The sequence below is a fragment of the Sorex araneus genome, chromosome 5 (assembly GCF_027595985.1).
Source record: "Sorex araneus isolate mSorAra2 chromosome 5, mSorAra2.pri, whole genome shotgun sequence".
NCBI classification, from domain to species: domain Eukaryota; kingdom Metazoa; phylum Chordata; class Mammalia; order Eulipotyphla; family Soricidae; genus Sorex; species Sorex araneus.
The window spans coordinates 81,178,035-81,198,725 of NC_073306.1; the positions used below are offsets into that span (position 1 = coordinate 81,178,035).

Consider the following 20,691-nt stretch of genomic DNA (forward strand, 5'->3'; position numbering starts at 1 on the left):
GTTATACATAGGATGTGGGTTTTTCACTGGAGCAGGATTACAGAAGGTCTGTGGTATCTGTAGGGCCATGGCACAATGCAGGTTGCTTAGTCTCAAATGCAAGTGCAAAGCTTACAGTTAAAAAGCATTTTTAAATTTTAACCAAAGATGAATAAACTGACAAAAAAAAGATCATGCTTCATAAAGATATGTTCAAACTTTCTCTTCTAAGTTCAACTAGTTTAGAGATTCCACAAAAAGGCAGTATCTTATTTTAAAGAGTCAATATGCTATTTTTTTTAAGTTAATGATGAAATGAACTGTCCAACGGTCACAGAGGCAATCATAATAAACTGCAGCAGGGGTACAATTTCTAAGTAGTGTACTGGTATTTTCCATTCATGTGGTAGAAAAAAATGTGTGCAGCAAGTTATAACTACATAAAATTATTGTAGTATCAGAAAACCCAATGATCTGAGTAAATCCATGATTGCTGGCAAGTAATCACGGTGATTAATCAATGTGACTAACTGAAACATCAGTAGCAACCACTAAGCTTTAGTAAATCATTACTGATTTGTAGTTGGCAGTATGAAAAACTTAATCAGAACGGCAAATGTGGTAAATGGTAACCTCTCCATGACTTCAATGTGACTCATTTTATACATCTAAATTTAAAGCTTACTCATATCAAGTACTACCTGGTAAGTTTTTAAAATGGTTTCCAGTAATCTATAGTTGTCAACAAAATATCCTTTATGTTTTACTAAGTAGAAAAAAAAAGTACATATAAAATACAATAAAGAAAATAAAGCAATATGAAAAGTATCGAAAGAGAAAATATTTTTTTCTTAGTGTTTTTCTTAGTGCTGACTTGATTTCATTTCAGAAGAGAAATTCACATACTTGTTTTTAAAGAGATGCTCCTTACAAAATCAGCTAAATGAAAAAAGTTAACACAACATCCCCAAACTAGAAAATACTTCTTTAAATTAGTTTAAGTAAAATTGTTTGTGATAAGTACTTAAAATTCTATGTAATTCCCAAGTTCCTAGAAGTCATGAAATTATTTAAAGTATTTTTGCAATAAAATTTGGGTTTTTTTTTTTTGGTTTGGGTTTTTGGGCCACATCCAATGATGCTCAGAACTTATTACTAGCTCTGTGCTCAAGGTCACTCCTGGTAATTCGCAGAAGACCACAGGAGGTGCAGGAATCAAACTGGGGTTGGCTACATGCAAGGTACGTTAACTCCTGTACACTATCTTGGACCCAAATTTTAAGATTTACAACAACGACAAAAACTTGAAAGAAAATTTTTATATCCCCTGTGTACTTTTCCCCCCTATTATTAAAACTTTCCACTAGTATGGCAAATTTGTTATAATGAATAATTTAATTTTTTCATACATTATGACTAACTACAGTTCATCGTTATACAGATTACTTAGTGGGTGGGAGGGGCCACAGTTTGGGGCACACCTGGCTGTGCTCTGGAGTGACTTCTGGTAGTACCCAAAGGATTATACGATGCTGGGGACAAAAACAGATTCAGTTGCACACAAAGCAAGCACTTCACCTCCTGTACTATGTCTGGCTTAAAGTTTTGTTTTTGCTTCAGGGCCATGTAGTGCTTAAAGGGCCATGTAGTGCTGGGAATTGAAACCAGGGTCTCATACATGCAATGCAAGTGCTTTACCACTGAGCCATCCGGAGCACGTAGTTACTGTTTCTCAATAATAACAAAAGGTGTAACTTTCACCACAACCTGTCATATATCAATGTATCTTAAAAAGATGTCAATGTATCTTTTTAAGAGGCTCCTCCCTAACAATGCTCAGTGGATCAAGGAACCTTTCTGGGTGACACCTGGCCTAGTCATACAATGCTGCTCAGGCCCAGCAGTGTTGAGTGCCACCTCACCACTAATGCTGGGGAGGCATCAGCGCAGGGGATCCAACTTGGGACCTTGTGGATGTAAGGTATGTGCTCCAGCCCAACCCCTGCTGTTCATAATAGCCTGGCTCCAGAAAGTGGTCTGATCTGTCAGGCGTCTCCTTTAGCCAGGGAAGGGCAAGAGTAATTCAGCCTTCCCATACTGCACCTTTGGAGGGAAGTCACTGAAGACCTGTACTTACAGGGCAGAGATTTCATGCTTCCACAACTGCTACCAAAGAAGTATTCAGAAATCTTTTGCAGAGGGATGTAACTCTTCTCCCCTATTTCAGCCATATCAAAATAAATGTGTACATTTTCATTTTCTATTTTAAGCTATAATCTACTACAACTATTTTTTCCTCAGTTGTTCCACTTCTGGCATTGGGAACGCTCAGCAGGCTGCTCTGTGCTGTTTACACACTCTGATTCGTGCAGGGCCATCTCGGAACAATTCCTTGCTTTCTGGCAAGGGCTGCTCTGAGCTCACTTATAGTTCTGGCATCAGCCATTTCTCTGAAAAGCCCTGGTTATCTTAGGCAAGATAACCAAGAGCAGTGCTAGAAAACAAAATCTGTGGGCTAAATGCAGAAAAACTAATCTCTATGTTTATTTATTTATTTTTTTTGTTCAGGAAAAGGGGGAGCAGTCCCCAGCAGTGTTCAGGAAGTCTGGGGGGCCGCACTGTGAAATCTTTTTTTTTTTGCTTTTTTGGGGGGTCACACCTGACGATGCATAGGGGTTACTCCTAGCTCTGCACTCAGGAATTACTCCTGGCAGTGCTCAGGGGACGATATGGGATGCTGGGAATCGAACCCGGGTCTCCCGTGTGCAAGGCAAACACCCTACCCGCTGTGCTATTGCTCCAGCCCCACACTGAGAACTCTTGGCCAGTGGACTGATGGTTCAATGCAAGGGCCTGGGGATACGATGCTCCTTGGGCCCTGCAGTGTCAGGGACATCTGGGCCACCCTGGCAGTGCTGGAGGCCTATAGAGCTGCACCCAGGGATGCTTGGAGGACCACGTAATGCTGGGAACTAAACCCAGCTTTATCTCTTGGCTGCTACAAACTTTCAGTAATATTAAGATGAATAGCAATATTATGTTATTAAGACACCTAACCGCCCTTCACAAGTTTTCTACTCTAGTTGGTTTTGGGGGATTGAAATAATATCCTTCATTTCCACATACAACAATATTTTTAAAACTTTTAATCACACAATCCCTTTAAATTTAACTGCATATGAAAGCAAAGACTAATTTGAGCACTTTAGTAAGAAATTCTGGTGTTTCATAATTTATAATAAGTAGATAACTAGCTGAATAAAGATCCTATATACCTAACTCTTTGTTAAGAATTAGTATTGAGAGAAAAGATTATAGAATATTTTTCTAATTGAAAATACTCACAATTGAGAAGCCTAATTAAATTTTTAAAATATTTTAATAATCAAGTAAGTTGTGCAAAAGGAAACCATTGTACTAAAAGGGAGGAAAAATTATCTCTCATAAAGAGGTTTATTAGCCAACCATTTTCATATAAACCACTAATTGTTGTGAAACCATTAACAAATTAGCTCAGGAAAGAAAGTACAAACTGATCACAAAACTTTAAGATAAAGACCGTCATCATTTAGTAATACTATAATTTCATGTTATTGATATGTATCATTTAAAGTTAAAAGATGAAAAGTGTATCATTTCCTCTATCTATCCAAACTGCATTCTGATCTGGGCACACTGATTTAAATGCAACTCCCTCATTTTTATGTCAGAATAGAATCTTGAGTGGGCGTTTTTTTAAACCAAGAGTGGTTAGGGTATTGCCCATCTGAGGCATACCCAGAGGTTATCTACTGGGCAGATTACAAAAGTTGGTAAACGGTACTGAGTACCAGGAAAAATAACAAAAAGTTGAGTTTGAGTAAAACTATACTTTTACATTTAAAACTTTCCATTATTTCTAACGAAGTAGCATAGATTTTATAGATGTACTGAGCCACAGAAGTTTTTGATGGGGCCATGACAAGTTTTTAATAAGGTCATGACCCCAAGATAGGAACTGGGTTCAATTTCATTTTCCTAAAAGAGGGCTAGGGGGCATGCTTTACATGTAGCAGGTCTTGGTTTAATACCCTGCAGCTTGAGGTTCCTTTTGTCCCACAGGGATAAGGTCCTTAGTGACCAACTGGGAGTAGCCCCTGAGCACTGCTGGCATTCACCCTCACCCCTGATCCCCAAAATAAAGAAAGAAGAAAACAGAGCCAAAATGCAAACTAAATCACAGTTTAAGTATCAGAAGGAAGTGGGTTTAATTCCTATTTTCCTCAACTAACTGAACAAAAATTAACTTCTCCATATTTTCTTCCAACACCTAGGAAGTAGAGCATTCCATAAAATATTAGTGTAAAATTATTTTTAATTGTTTTACATTATAACTACATTTTCACTTGTGTTTGGAAAACTGGCAGTGCTTGTGAGCTATTCCCAGCACTGGAACGTGGTAGGGCCACCAGGATGTGTGGGGAACTCCACACTGACAAGTGTCAAGCCCAGAGCCCCTGCAGGCAAAGGTGTGCTGCAGCTCTTGGTACAATACAACCTGGCCCCCATTTTAATTTTTTCTGGCTTTTGCATTCTGACTTTACATTTTTTTTTTACACATTATAAAGTAATGTGTTTACTTTAAATTTCAATTTAAATAAAATAAAGAAGGTAGAAAAGTCCTGCTACTATGCAGACATAAACAAACTTTGGAAGTGGAGTTTTGGGCCAACCCAGCTGTGTGTATTTTTGGCTCTTGTGCTTATGGATCATTTCTGACAGTGCTTAGGTATCCCCTCAGTGTTGCCGGGGAATTGAACCTCAGTTGGCCACCCTGTACTATCTGTCCAGCAAAGGAAGAAATTATTTTTAATTACCATTTCCTCCCATCTAAATACCCCTAACTTCAAAATAAAGAAATAATACATTCCATGAATTCTTAAAAGCATTTTTTGAATCCAGTTCAATTAAACAGTTTTAACAGGTTACATGCCATCTGATTGATCACTTCTATGCTCAAAACCCTCCCAATTCTTTGTACCTTATTCAGAGAAAGGTTAAAGTGCCTAGGTCCTACATTATCTGCTCTTCTTAACCCTTGCACTTCAACTATGTTTTACCTTACTTTACTCAGATATATTCCAGGTCTTACATCCTCACCTTTTCTGTTCCCTTACTGGGGAATTCTCCCCTCAAATATGTATAAATCACTTGCTTCAAATACTTGTTTAGATAGCCTCCCTCTTCTAAGATTGTCCTGACTATGTTATTTAAATAGTAATAGTACTCTCCCTCAACACTAATCTTACCCCTCTCCAACATGTTAAAAAAAAAAAACAGGGGCTGGAGAGATAGCACAGCGGGTAGGGCGTTTGCCTTGCACGCGGCCGACCCGGGTTCAAATTCCAGCATCCCATATGGTCCCCTGAGCATGACCAGGGGTAATTCCTGAGTGCAAAGCCAGGAGTAACCCTTTGCATTGCCAGGTGTGACCCAAAAAGCAAAAAAAAAAACAAAACCACAACCCCCCCAATTAATTACCTTTTATACTACACGCTATAGGATTCATTAATTTTGTTCATCTGACATCCCCCTTTACTATTAAGCTCAATGGGAAAAGATAACTATTTTATTCATCAAACAAACTTCTTTCTTTTATTCATCTCTGTTCACCAGAAGCTTTCAGAAGGGTGAATGTAACAAAGTAGGTACTCCATCTCCATAATCATTCACTGAAAATAAATCAACTCCCCATTTAAACTCACTGAAATTCTGTTCTTCAGATTTGGGCATTTATATGAAAATTTATTTATTATAAAATTGTGAGACAGCACTGGGAGTTCTGGAATAGGAGGGGCACATCCAAATCTGCTGGGCTGGCCTCAAGGAAGACTCAGAGCAGCTCAGAACTGAGGTGACTTTTGAATGATTGAAATAAAATGAAGAGACAGAAACAAAACAAAACAAAACAAATCCCAATGAATTAGGGTGAGAGGTTTGACAGATTTTTAACTAACGTTTGTGTCTCAAGAATAAGACTCTGTCTCGTGAACCAGGGGAGAAGGCAGCGGCGATAGAGAAGGGATCACTAAGTCAATGGTGGTTGGGGGGATTGCTCGGGATGGGAGATGTGTGCTGGACCAAACATGATGACCTTTCAGTATCTGTACTACAAACCATAATGCCGATAAGTAGAGAGAGAGAATGGGGGAAACGCCACAGAAATAGGAGAAGGGGTGGGATGAAGGGGTGGAGGGACAGTGGGAACATTAGCACTGTCTGTAGCACTGTCATTCCGATGTTCATCGATTTGCTCGAGCGGGCACCAGTAACATCTCCATTGTGAGACTTGTTACTGTTTTTGGCATATCGAATATGTCTCGGGTAGCTTGCCAGGCTCTGCCGTGGGGGTGGGATACTCTTGGTAGCTTGCTGGGCTCTCTGAAAGGGACGGAGGAATCGAACTTGGGTTGGTGGTGGAAAATGTGCATTGGTGGAGGGATCGGTGTTCAATCATTGTCTGATTGAAACTCATATGAAAGTTTTGTAACTAGAGCTCATGGTGATTCAATTAAAAAAAATAGGGCTATGAGAAGAGCAGAGAATGAAGCTGAAAGTATGGCAATAATCAGTCAGAGAGGGTAGAGAAGGAAACTGGGAACAATGGAGGAAGGAGGTGGGCAGTGGTGAAGGGACTGGACTTGGAACATTGTACACCGGAAGCTTAATCATGAATAACTTTGTAATCCATGAGGATTCAATTTAAAAATATTTTAAAATACGAAAGAAAACAAAACACATACACACAAATCAATCAGAGCAGAAGGATCAACACATACACACAAATCAATCAGAGCAGGAAGGATCTTCATGAAGAGAGTGGGAATATGTCCTGAAAGCTTGGGACATTCAGAAAAACTAAGTGATGAACCGGGAGCTGGTAGTACCTTTAACTGGAAAGTAAACCGTTAACATGAGGCAGCTAATCTGCTATTGAGTAAATTCACAAAGGGCAGGAAAGATACCTCAGTGGGTGGGATGCCTACTCTGGTAGTTGGGAGGCCAAGATTTGGCCCTAAGCATCAGAATGACCTTGCACCAGAAAGATAATACAGCAAGTATGCTGCTTGCCTTGCATGTAGCTGACCCAGGGTCAATCCCCAGCACCCTACCCAAAGGCTCAAAGAGTAATCCCTGAGCTCAGAGTCAGGAGTAATCCCTAAGTACCTTTAGGTGTGGCCCCAAAACAAATATACAAGCAAACAAAATAGGAGTGACTCCAGAGCACAGAGAGAGGAGTGACACAAAAAGCACAGGGGTGCCCCCAAAGGAAAAAAAAAAAAAGGAAACACATAAAACTATTATATTTCCAATACAAAAGAAAAAAATTTCATTAGATTTCATTTTAATCATGGAGTGGGTTTGTATTCAAACTCTAAAACAGAAGAGTGAATAGTTATTTCAACTTAATTATTTCTAGCATAGATATTTAAGTTTTAATATTTGAGCTCAAGTTTTACATGCAAGAGGACCCTGAGCACAGAGTCTGAGCACTGCCAGATGTAGTCCCAAAACAAAAACACATGGGGCTGGAAAGACAGTACACGGGCTTGATTTGCAAGCCTGGTTCGATGTGCAGCATAGGATATATTCCCTCAGTGCCTCTAAGAGTGATCCCTTAGCACAGAGCCAGGAGTCAGTCAGTCCTGAACACTGTGGGTGTGTTCCCCCCAAACAAAACAAAAAAGAAACCAAATATTCATACTATCAACTGCCAAAATAGTTAAATGATACACAGTACTGTAGCACTGTCATCCCATTGTTCATGGATTTGCTCGAGTGGGCACCAGTAACGTCTCCATTGTGAGACTTGCTACTATTTTTGGCATATCAAATACACCATGGGGAGCTTGCCAGGCTCTGCCGTGCCGGTTGGGATACTCTTGGCAGCTTGCCAGGCTCTCCAAGAGGGATGGAGGAATCGAACCTGTGTCAGCCACGTGCAAGGCAAATGCCCTACCTGCTGTGTTATCACTCCAGTCCTATAATTTAAAAATATTTAAAGAATTTTAAAAAAATTAATGAAAACATTAGTTTAACCCTTCTATTTTGAAAGCATGTTCTTCAAAATAGAAGAACTGTTCCAAATCTGTCCCAAAACAGCATTAGAGTGGAATGGTGGTAACTATAATTCATGCTTTATTCTTTGAGAAGGAAAATCTAGGTAATAAGTTTTACAAGCACTTCTAGGAAAATGGCTAAAATATAAAAGCTACTATGGGTTTTAAAAGTGTCAAGTCACCATGAAATTAACAAAAATCAATAGAAAATTAATTATATTAAATTAATTCTATTAAATCGCCTTGAAATTAGTAGAAAACAGCTCCTCCAAAGATGAGGAAAAGTCGATGAAGTCATTGTTATAAAGGATTATTTTGCATATTAGAGATGTAGTTAACTTATTAATACTGAGGGAAATTTAAAATTTTAAATCAGAGCTTATAAAATTTAAATCAGGCCACTTCTTTAAATAAACTAAAGAAGTCTGAAAAATAAATTTAGCAAATTAAAAATGATGTATCAAAAAAATGTGTATCTGGTTAAAATGCTATGAAATTTTTTAAATGCAGTGGATTATATCTATTCATTCCTTTTTCATAACTACATCTAAACATATTTTAAATATATCAAGAAAATATTATAATGTAATTCATTGAGTGCAAAGTTTAAGAGAATTTGACTTATGGGAAAAAAATTATACACAAAAGTAATGTAACTGAAGAGTTAACTGGTCTGAAAAGATTTGAAGCACAAAAATACTTGACCAAGTTGAGTTCTCCCCCTAGTGGAATTTAAAATGTTTCCGTAATTACGAACAACCTAATGTATATTCTCTTCATAACTGAACAAAGGAGCTTTAGTTCTTTTGTATTGGTCCTGAGACCACAAGTGGTGGTGCTCAGAGGCTATTCTGCTTGGTGTTCGGGGTTCACTCAGGCAAGGTGCTCATAGAGCACTGAGGATGACACTCACTAATGGTGCATAAGCTTGTCTTCTGTAAGATTAAGAAAGCTGGGCTGGAGCAATAGCACAGCGGGTAGGGCGTTTGCCTTGCACATGGCCGACCCGGGTTTGATTCCCAGCATCCCATATGGTCCCCTGAGTACCGCCAGAGGTAATTCCTGAATGCAGAGCCAGGAGTAGCCCCTGTGCATCGCCAGGCATGACCCAAAAAGAAAAAAAAAAAAAAAAGGAAAAAAAAAGAAAGTTATGTTTACTCCTAGCTTGCTAAGGGATTTTTTTTTTTTTTTGGCTTTTTGGGTCACACCCAGCTGTGCACAGGGGTTACTCCTGGCTCTGCACTCAGGAATTACTCCTGGCAGTGCTGGGGGACCATATGGGATGCTGGGAATCAAACCCGGGTTGGCCACGTGCAAGGCAAATGCCCTACCCGCTGTGCTATTGCTCCAGCCCCTTGCTAAGGGATTTTATACATTTTTCAATAATGAATGAACATCTTATATTCAAGTAATTCCATCTGCCATTCCATTAAGTTTGCTGGAGTAAGTAATGAAATATGAAATAAATTTATTATATGCCTGCCAAGGGGGCAAGGCTGGAAGATGGGAGATAGCCTGGGGACATCTGTAGAGGGAGGAGGGACACTGGTGATGGGACTGATGTCAAAATAATGAAACGACAATAATAAACAATTTTATAAACCATGGTGTCTTAAAAAAAGAAGAGTGACATGCAAAAAGGTTCAAAAGGCATCTTCCAAAAAAGGAAAATTAAATAGTCAATACCTTATTAGGAATCAGAGAGGTAGAAATTAAAACCATAATGAAATAGCACTGTATACTCACCAGAATGGCACAAATGAAACATCTGACACCTCCAAGAATTGGGGGAGAATATGGAACAACATGAACTTTCATATATTGCTATTGGGAATTTAAACGGATGAAAGCACTTTGAAAAATATACTGAATGTTTGCATGTTCTATGACCCAGGCATTCCACTCCTTGGTAAACATGCCTTCGAAACAGCTACACATGTGATCAGTATAATGTACAAGACGGCTCAGAGTCACAGCACTGCTGAAAATATCTAAGTCTGAAAATTCTCAAATGACTATTCATATTAAAAAAACAAATATACTGTGATCTAATGACAAAATGGATTACCTATATGAATAAAAATGATGAATCCTACTAAAATAACTGGGAACAGAGAGGAAACATGGGGACAGAGAAGTAGTAGAGCAGTTAAGCCACTCGCCCTGCAGAGTTCATCCTAGTTCACTTCCCATCCCCACTTACTAGTCTGTACATTCCTTGCTCACTTCTATCTTCCTCCCATGCACAGTGTGTTCTGGTTTTCTCAAGCATGGTCTATGTGTAAATTAGCTGAAAAAGCAAATGACTTAATACTACCAATTTCTTGTTTTCTTTAGATTAATGTATTAGTGGGGCTTACTATATATAAAAAAATCAAGATATGCCTGTTTCCTAGTGAATTCCTATTAAGCACAGGATGTGCCAAATAGATACAGATTGGAACTGATTGACATGAAATAGTTTTCCCACTCAGGCTTGAACCAACTTGGATTCTCTCAGCCCCCAGTTAATATAGTAGTGACCCCTGAACATAGTGCCAGGAGTAAGTTCTGAGTACTGCAAGGTATGACTTCCTCCAATGCCCCTCCCCCAAGAACAAAAAAGAAGAAACACAAAAATATTCAATGGGACCCAAAGAAATTCAAAACCAGGAAATTACACTATGTGAACCAGATATACATATATGTGTATATGTATATATGTATATATATGCATATCTGGTTCACATCGTGTAATATATATATAATTCAACTAAAGAGATGAGCAAAGAAATTATCATAAAAATCAGGATAAGGGAATGAATGGGAAGACGTCTAGAATACAAACAATATTCTTTTTAACCAGAATAATGGTTATGTGAGTAATTTTTACATAAATATTCATTTGGGGAAGCTTTTTTTTTTTTTTGAGTCACACTTGATGGTGCTTAGGACTTATTCCTGGCAGTTTTGGGGGACCACATGGGATGCTGGGGATCGAACCCAGATTAGCTGCATGCAAAGCAAGTCCCACTGAACTAATTAGAGGTTGTTCCTGGCATTGCTAGGGGATCATGTGTGGTGCCAGGGATCCAACCAGGGTTGTCCACATGCAAAGCAAGTATCTTAATCCCTGAACTCTCTGGCTCTAAGAAATACACACACACACACACACACACACACAAACTTTAAAGTTTTGCCTTATGATCTTCTCTGTAGATGGTCTTCATATTTTATTTGGGTGGAGGTGCACTGTCCTGGCACAGAAATGTTGCTTCCTGTGGTATTTTGGGGAACACGAAGTGCCAGGGGTTGAACGTAGGACTCTGGCAGACCCAAAACATGCTGAGCCCACTGACCTCTCTAGTTCTTATATTTATAATTTTTAAAACATGGTTAGAAATTGAGACCATGAGGCTAGAGTGATAGCACAGCGGGTAGGGCGTGTGCCTTGCATGTGGCCGACCCAGGTTCGATTCCCAGCATCCCATATGGTTCCCCAAGCAGTGCTGGGAGTAATTCTTGAGTGCATGAACCAGGAGTAACCCCTGTACATTGCCGGGTGTGACCCAAAAAGAAAAAAAATATGAGGCCATGTATATGGTTAAAATTGAGGCCATCTTTTCTAAGATCAACATGGAAAGTATCATGTTAAGTGAAATGAGTCAGAGAGAGAGGGACAGACATAGAAAGATTGCACTCATTTGTGGAATATAAAGTAACAGAATGCCAAGAATAGTAGAGATAAGTACCAGGAGGATCACTCCACAGCTTAGAAGCCTGCCTCGCATGCTGGGAGAAAAGGCAGCTCAGATAGAGAAGGGATCACTGAGTAAAGGGTAGCGGGAGGGCCCGCTCAGGATGAGAGAGGCGGGCTGAAAGTAGACTATAGACCAAACATGATGGCCACTCAATACCTCTGTTGCAAACCACAACACCCAAAAGGAGAGAGAGAGCAAAAGGGAATGCCCTGCCAGAGAGGCAGGGGAGGGTGGAGGGGATGGGGTGAGGGTGGTGAGAGGGATGCTGGGACCATTGGTCGTGGAAAATGGGCACTGGTGGAGGGATGGGTACTCGACCATTGTATGACTGAAATGCAAGCACAAAAGTTTGTAAGTCTGTAACTGTACCTCACAGTGATTCACTAATTAAAAAATTAGAAAAAAAAAGTTGAAGACAGTGGTACAGAGAGGAGGGCATTTGCTTTGCAAGCAGCTGATCCTAATTCAGTATCTGGCACCAGATATGGCCCCTTAGGCCCTGCCAGGAGTAAGCCCTGAGCACTGCCAAGCTGTGGACCAAAGACAAACAAATAAGACAAATCCCGGAACCAGAGAGATACTATTAATGTATGCCTTAACCCCTGTACCATCTTAACATGTACTCTAGTCTTGCTGACCTAGTGCAACCCCCAGCACCACTTGGCCACCTGAGTGCTGCAGTGAACATCCCCAGAGCACAGCGCCAAGCAAGAGTCCCTGCACTGGCGAGCACTGCAGCATGTGGCCCACACCGCCCCTGCCAAAAGAAAAAGACAAATGCCATTTGATTCCACTTGTATGAGGAACTTGGTCAAATTCAGAAAGGAAAGCAGATGATCGGTGGATTCCAGGGGCTGAGTTGGGGGCCATTGCTCAATGGGTACAGAGATTTAGCAAGATTCTGGAGTCAGGGTTCACAGCAATGTGAATGTAATTAATGTCACATTCTGAAATGGCAAATTTTGTGTGTATTTCACGACATTAAAAAACAAAACAAAACACCAAATGATCACTGAACATAAAATCACAGTCATTGGGATGAAGACAGAAGTCGGTACTCAGGTGCAATGGGAAAGGGAATCTGTGCATTCCTCTAACACAAATGTGTGTATGTGTGTGTGTGTGTGTGTGTGTGTGTGTGTGTGTGTGTGTGTGTGTTTTAAACAGTACCTGGATTTCAAGCTCAGCGATATGCTGCTGCAGTTCTGCCACAGCGGCGATACTGTCTGCTTCCCGGAGCCTTACAGCCATCACCTCTTCCTTGTTCTAGATTGACAGGCAAAAGAAGCCAGAAATAAAACACACGATAAAACCAAATCAATGGAAACCTCAGCAAGAAAACATGAATACTATGACCTGCCCCAAATTTAGAAAAGGAGAAAGAGGTCCATGATTACATGGGGGGAAATGGCCATTACCTCCTGAACCTGCCATGAAATTAGTGTATAGAATAGCATTTTCTCCTTAGACATAAGCAATACTACTTATATGTACTGCTTCAAATACTAAAATTAAAGTTGTTAGGTGTTGGTGACTATGAGAACATTTTGCTATATTCTGTTATCATTTATATTTTGTTTAAATTTCATATATTTTGGGGCTGGAGTGATAGCACAGCGGGTAGGGCATTTGCCTTGCACGCGGCTGACCCGGGTTCGAATCCCAGCATCCCATATGGTCCCCTGAGCACCGCCAGGGGTGATTCCTGAGTGCATGAGCCAGGAGTGACCCCTGTACATCGCCGGGTGTGACCCAAAAAGCAAAAAAAAAAAAAAATTCATATATTTTAACTTGATTTACATAAGACACTGCCAAGTAAACCAGATTATTTTGCACTCCTATCCTCATGCAAATCTCCAGTCACAATCTGGGCTCTCGTATTTATGTGCATCTAAAAGTCATTCATTTATGTTGCTGCTATTGTTAGCTGAGAGGTGTGTGGGGAGGTGTTGCCCTTAGCAATACTGGGCAATGTCAGAGATCAAACTCACAGCCTCATGCATGCAAGGCAGGTGCGTACACTACTGAGCCATATTCCCAGACCCCCAAAGCTAGTAATTTATTTATTTATCCATTTATTTATTTATTTATTTATTTATTTATTCATTTATTCATTTATTTGCTTGCGTTTTGGGTCACACCCGGCTATGCTCAGGGATTACTCCTGGCTCTGCACTAAGGAATTACTCCTGGAGGTGCTCAGGGGACTATATCGGATGCTGGGATTCAAACCCAGGTTGGCCTCGAGCAAGGTTGCCCTACCTGCTGTGCTATTGCTTCAGCCCCAAAGCTAGTAATTTTTAATAGAGAATAATTATTTAGAATTTGTAAACACTTAAATCCATACATAATTAAGACAGTAAATAAACAAGATGAATGCTGAGAGCAAATTCGGTAGATTATACCAATAAAAAAATCATATAGTATCTGAGGTATAAAATGCTACCATTTTCATTATAATTCAAAGAAGAATAGAAGTTAAGACTGTCACGATTCTGACCCTCTAGGAAAATTATAGAACCTCAATATTTCATGAAAAAAAAATTCTGAAATTGTATTCTGTAACATCCATGCCCATGTATACTGATCCAGAAATAAAATATAAACTGTTTGGAAAAAATGGGGCATACAAAAATATTTTACTCCTCTATTAACTTCAGTTGAAAGGTTATAATAGCATGCAATCTCTGCACCTGGTGCTATGTTTGTAGACGTGTGCACATGTGTGTTGCTATTGTTGTATGGGCTTACGTTTTAATATAAATTGCATAATATTAGAGCACACAACTTGCAAACAATAAGATACACAATACTCATTATAAATTCTATCAATACATTCTCAGAAAAATATATTGATTTTTGTCAGGCTCTTGTATCTCTGGTTACCTATAGTTGAAATGGAGGATAAAGTCGCAGCTCTTTGCACTGGTGTTAAATATCCTCTACGATTTGGTTCCTTAGTCACTCGTCTAACTAGCCTCCTATTTTACTGGAATTCCTCAACACCCTTCCCTTGAGCCAGAATGATCTTTTAATTCAAACAACCTGTTCTTTCTCATTTCTGCTCTTCATACATGCTAACCTCTCTGTGCAGGTGAATTCTGCTGTGAACTTTTCCATGACTAACTCCTACATATCCTTTAAAATCTCAGCCTCATTCCAGAGCTCAGAGTTTCTTAAACTTTTTGCACTGGCAAGTCCTTTTTGCCTGAGAAATTCTGATTAGACTAGGTCTTATAGGTATGTAAAACAGGTATAAAAAACCAACCACTTACTGACAAACCATAATGAAACTTTTTTTTTGGGGGGGTGGGGTGGGGGTAGGCAGCACACACAGCAGTGCTCAGAATTTACTCCTGATTCTGTACTCAGAAATTACTCCTGGTGGGGTTGGAGCGATAGCACAGCGGGTAGGGCGTTTGCCTTGCACGCGGCCGACCCGGGTTCAAATCCCAGCATCCCATATGGTCCCCTGAGCATGACCAGGGGTAATTCCTGAGTGCAAAGCCAGGAGTAACCCCTGTGCATTGCCAGGTGTGACCCAAAAAGCAAAAAAAAAAAAAAAAAAAAGAAATTACTCCTGGTGGGTTCAGGGCCCACACTGGGTGCCAGGGATGGGACCCAGGTCTGTCACATGCAAGGCAAATGCCCTATGTGCTGTATTACTGCTCCCAGAAACTTTCTCTAATGAGGGGGACGCCTCCCAGCGATGTTCAGAGGCCTAGGGGCCCCACTCCTATTCTCAGCCAACAGCTCTGGTCGCTGAATGTAGGGGCCCAAGCATGAGATGCTGTTTAGGCGCTGTGGTGCTGCCCTGGCATTGCAGGGGGCCTCCAAGGCTGAACCCAGTGATGCTCAGAGGACCATGTAGTCCTGTGAACCAAATCCAGGTTGGGCACATGCCCAATCACTGGATTATCTCCTGTCCCCTAAGGCAAATCTTTAAGATTAATTAGCAGGACTCCATATGGGGTCATGGCCTCCCCTTTGACAAGAAGATAAGAAATTTCCACTATACCTCCTAAATCATACAGCATCACTAATACGGCTTTGTAACTGTACTTTCCTATTTGTATTCATCTTTCAAAGAAAGCCCCTTGAGGACAGTGATCTCTCTCTTTCTTCTCTCTCTCTCTCTCTCTCTCTCTCTCTCTGTCTCTCTCTTTCTCTCTCTCTCTCTCTCACACACACACACACACACACACACACAACTGCACAAACTTGAAAAATCTAAGAAATTTAACCTTGAGCTTGATTTAAGCCTTAAGATGACAGCCATCATGCAAGAGTTGACCAGACTCAGCTGGCTAAGCTGTTTCTGAATTCCTGATCCACTAAAATAGCCTCTGGTTATTGATGCTTATTGCTCAGTTAGGCCAAGGTTCTAGAAGTAATTTGTTAAATAACAATAGATAACAAATATGTTTGTGTTCGACTAATTTCAGTTAACATTACCTATCAATCAAGTTAAAAACCCAAGCCCTAGTCTTCCCCACTCACCAATCTAATACTCAACTCTTGCTAGTTCTATGCAAAAATAGTTCTAAAATCTATTCCACTTCTCTTCCATTCTGTTGATAGTACCTGAGCCCAAGTAGCAGCTCTGTACTAAAACTCTCATGTCAAATCTCTCTACAGGGGCTAGAGAGAGAGTTAAAGTGCTGTACAGAAAATCTCGCATCAAATTTCTATACAGGGGCTAGGGAGAGCATTCAAAGGGCTGCTAGTGCAGGCTCTGCATGAGGGATCCTCAGGTTCGATCCCCAGCACCACCTGATCCCAAGCACTGCTGGGAGTAATCCCTGAGTGGCGGGAATATGCCCTGGTACTGCTGAGAACAGCTGTTCCCTCTGCAAAGTCTCTCCAACGCCACTTCAAATCCATCTCCACACACAATGACATGTGTAGTCATTTAAAAACTACAAGGGCCAGAGAGAGAGAGAGAGTACAGCGAGGAGGGAGCCTGTCTTGCACATGGCTGACCCAGATTCTATCCCTGGCATTCCACATTGTCCCCAAGCTTCCCCAGAGAGATTCCTGAGCGCAGAGCTGGGAGTAACCCCTGAGCACAGCCAGATGGGGCCCAAACCCACCACCCCAAACCCCCCCAACCACAACAGGTTGGAGAGCAGAACAGGTGAGAAGTGCATGCTTTTTATGCAGGACTCACAGGTCCAGTCTCTGGCGTACTATAATGTCTTGTGAGCAGTGAGCGGGGAGTAGCTCTACAACAAAACAAACTTTATTTTTAATAATAAAATTACAGGGCCAAGGAGGTAACTCAAGTGAGAGAACACAGTCTAGCATGTGCAAGGCCCTGAGTTTGATCCCTGCCACCATCGGGCTCCCTGAACATCACTGGGTAGCCCAGAGTACTGTGGGGCATGAGAAGCACTGTATCACTGGCCCCAGTGCTAAACCCCTTGGACTGATGGACCAAGTATAACTGGGAGTGGCCTCCAGGTTCCCTGAGCTTTGCTTGAGAGCTTGCTGCCTCCACAAAATGGAAAGAAAAAGGTGGAACATGTTAGTCTATGCTGATTTTGTTTGTTTGTTTTGTTTTTAGTTTTTGGGTCACACCCGGTGATGCACAGGGTTTATTCCTGGCTCATGCACTCAGGAATCACCCCTGGCGATGCTCAGGGGACCATATAGGTTGCTGGGATTCAAACCTGGGTCAGCTGCGTGCAAGAGAAGCGCCCTACCCGCTGTGCTATTGCTCCAGCCTTTATGCTGATTTTTATGTACAAAATAGTTTTATTTTCTAAGAACAATCTAAAAGAAGCTTTAAGGGGCTGGAGCAATAGCACAGCAGGTAGGGCGTTTGCCTTGCACGTGGCCAACCCGGGTTCGATTCCCAGCATCCCATATGGTCCCCTGAGCACCGCCAGAAGTAATTCCTGAGTGCAGAGCCAGGAGTAACCCCTGTGCATCTCTGGGTGTGACCCAAAAAGAAAAAAAAAAAAAAAGAAGCTTTAAAAGGACATATCATAAAATAGCAGAAAAAAATTGAGAAAAATAAAAGCATTAAGTGGTATGGTCAGGAAGACAGTGAGATAAAGAGAACAAGGGTGTGAGCAATGCTCTCATTTATATTCAGTTAAAAAATATAAATATTATAGCAAGTCATGTGTTGAGCTATTAAACTTAATGATAAGCAATTTTTCTTCTTGCCATTATTATATAAACATACATCATAATCATAGTAAAATCCTTTAACTGACTTTCTGAACTTAATATTACCTCTTCAACAATTTTCCAAGTTTATGAACTAATGTACCTCTTCTTATGAATATATATTTCTCTGACAAACTGGATAATATAAAATTTTGTCTCTAATTTTCACCTTTATAGACTTATATAGGAAATTCTAAAATCTACTAACTTGGTGTCAGGCATATTTGTAATTTTAGATATTTTACATTTTAGAAAATTTAATAAAATACATAAACTATAGCAGGACATAAGGATGCATTCATAGGGGCTGGAGAAATAGCACAGGCAGTAGGGTGTTTGCCTTGCATGTGGCCAATCCGGGTTCGATTCCCAGCATCCCATATGGTCCCCTGAACACCACCATGAATAATTCCTGAGTGCAGAGGCAGAAGTAACCCCTTTTTGGGTGTGACCCAAAAAGCAAAAAATAAAAAAAAAATACATTCATATAAAATAATATGAGACTGATATCCAGTAGACACAAGGGCCAGGAATATTGCCCCATAGTTGGAAGTCTGTCTCATGAGCTAGGGGAGAAGGCAGCTGGAATAGAGAAGGATCACTAAGACAATGATGGTTGAAAGAATCGTTCAGGATGGGAGATGTGTGCTGAAAGTAGATAAAGGACCAAACGTGATGGCCTCTCAGTATCTGTATTGTAAACCATAATGCCCAAAAGTAGAGAGAGAGAGTATGGAGAAAACTGTCTGCCATGGAGGTAGGGGGAGGGCTTGAGAGGCGGGTCGGGGATATACTGGGGACATTGGTAGTGGAAAATGTACACTGGTGGAGGGATGGGTATTTCATCATTGTATGATCGAAACTCAAACATGAAAGCTTTGTAACTGTATCTCATGGTGATGCAATTTAAAAAAATGGGATGCATTCATAATAAAATAATTCAAATGCTCAACATAATGAGGCAGTTAATTTTAAATATTCACAATTTATAGGCACTTAAATTGTCAGCGTAAATTCAAATCAGGTTTTACTTTTAATTATTTTTTTTTTAGGCTTTGGGCTATATCCAGCGATGTAGTAATCAGGGATTACTCCTGATTCTGCACTCAAGAACTACTGGTAGGCTCAGGGGACCTTATGGGATGCCAGGGATCAAATCCAGGTTGGCTGCATACAAGGCCAATACCTTACCCTACCCGCTGTACTATTGCTCTAGCTCCTGAGGTTTTACTTTTAAATTTGCATGAAATTTAGCATTAAAAATTTTGGATTTCAGACAGTTTAAATTTTCTATTGGTGATTATAGACTTTTAAACTGTTTTTTAAAAATAGCAAAGTTTTAGCTATTTTTAAAAGTGCAAATAGACTTAGTTGTAGTTGGAAAATAATGCTAACAGTAAAACAGAACCCTAACATTTTATATAAATGAAAGAGTAGCAAATTTAATTAATAATTATAAACTACAGTAACACAAAGCTCATGAAATCTGAAAAGAAACAAAAGAAACAGTATTTGGTGGGGAGGGTCTGGGGGGGTTGGCTTTGTGCTGAGGTGAACCATATGTGGTGCTGGAATTCAAACTAGGTCACAGCCGCAGCCACATGCCAGGCAAGCACCTTAACCTCTGGGCTATCTCCCCAGCCCCCAAATATGAAACAGGCTTATACAAATAAAGGACTAGCTCTCCTGACAAAGTGAAGTTTGTTTCAACGAAACAATTATTTAATCAGAATATTTAAATCCTAAGGTGACAAACTCTCTAATTATTTTTAAAATCTGCAAAACATAGTCTAAGACTTAAATCAATACAACAAATATGGGTGATATCACAGTCAGCATCTGTAACAAACTCCACAGTGGCACTAATAAATAATAAAAATTAAATTTCATATCAGTTCTTAAAATTTTCTAAAATTCACAATCTGAACCCATTCATCAGATACAAAGAAAGTAATCATTTTCATCAGCGAACTCCTCAAATATCCACTTCCCATAAAATACTTTAATCAGTCGGGATGGGAGATGTGTGCCAACAGTAGAAAACGGACCAAACATAATGACCTCTCAGTGTGTGTGTTATAAGCCATAATGCCCAAAAGTACAGAGAGTATGGGGAATATTGTCTGCCATGGAGACAGGGGGAGGGTGGAAAGGTGGGGAATAATGGGGATATTGGTGGTGGGGAGTGTGCACTGGTGGAGGGATGGGTGTTTGATCATTATGTGACTGTAACCCTAACAGGAAAGCTTGTAACTATCTCACAGTGATTCAATAAAATTAAAAAAAAAAACAAAAAACTGTAACTGACTTAAAAGGTACTATGGTTTTTCAGGAGTAATATTCAATAAAATAACAATGTTATCAACATAAGAAAAACTTACACCAGTAATGAAAAAATTATTAAACTTAGTTCTTTATTAAAAATAATTCAACACAGACAACATTACAAAAACACAATCAAATATTGGTAGAACAAATAAAATTAATATATCATGTTATATTATTTTAGTTTTAAGTAAGTGCAGTCATATTCCTTCAAGAGGAACTACTCCTGAATTAGTACAAATTTTAGTACTGCCTACAGATTTCTGTCAGTGTAAATTGTAACAGTCATGCATATTTATTAGGATGTAATTTCATCTCTGGATTTCAGTGACACTGATAAACCACTCAAGCTTCACTCTTGGTTTATAATG

At 40.0% G+C, this 20,691-nt stretch overlaps 1 protein-coding gene across 3 annotated transcripts in view; it reads right to left on the reverse strand.

Moving 5' to 3' along the window:
• Positions 1-20,691, reverse strand: part of EVI5 (ecotropic viral integration site 5) — a 182,858-nt gene that overhangs the window by 42,726 nt on the left and 119,441 nt on the right. For all 3 annotated transcript variants that reach the window (XR_008630186.1, XM_055138201.1, XM_055138200.1), the window contains one exon: positions 12,989-13,084. Coding sequence is in view for 2 of the 3 variants with exons in the window: in XM_055138201.1 (XP_054994176.1) it covers positions 12,989-13,084 (96 nt within the window). In the remaining variant the exon portion in view is untranslated. The remainder of the gene's footprint in view (positions 1-12,988; positions 13,085-20,691) is intronic.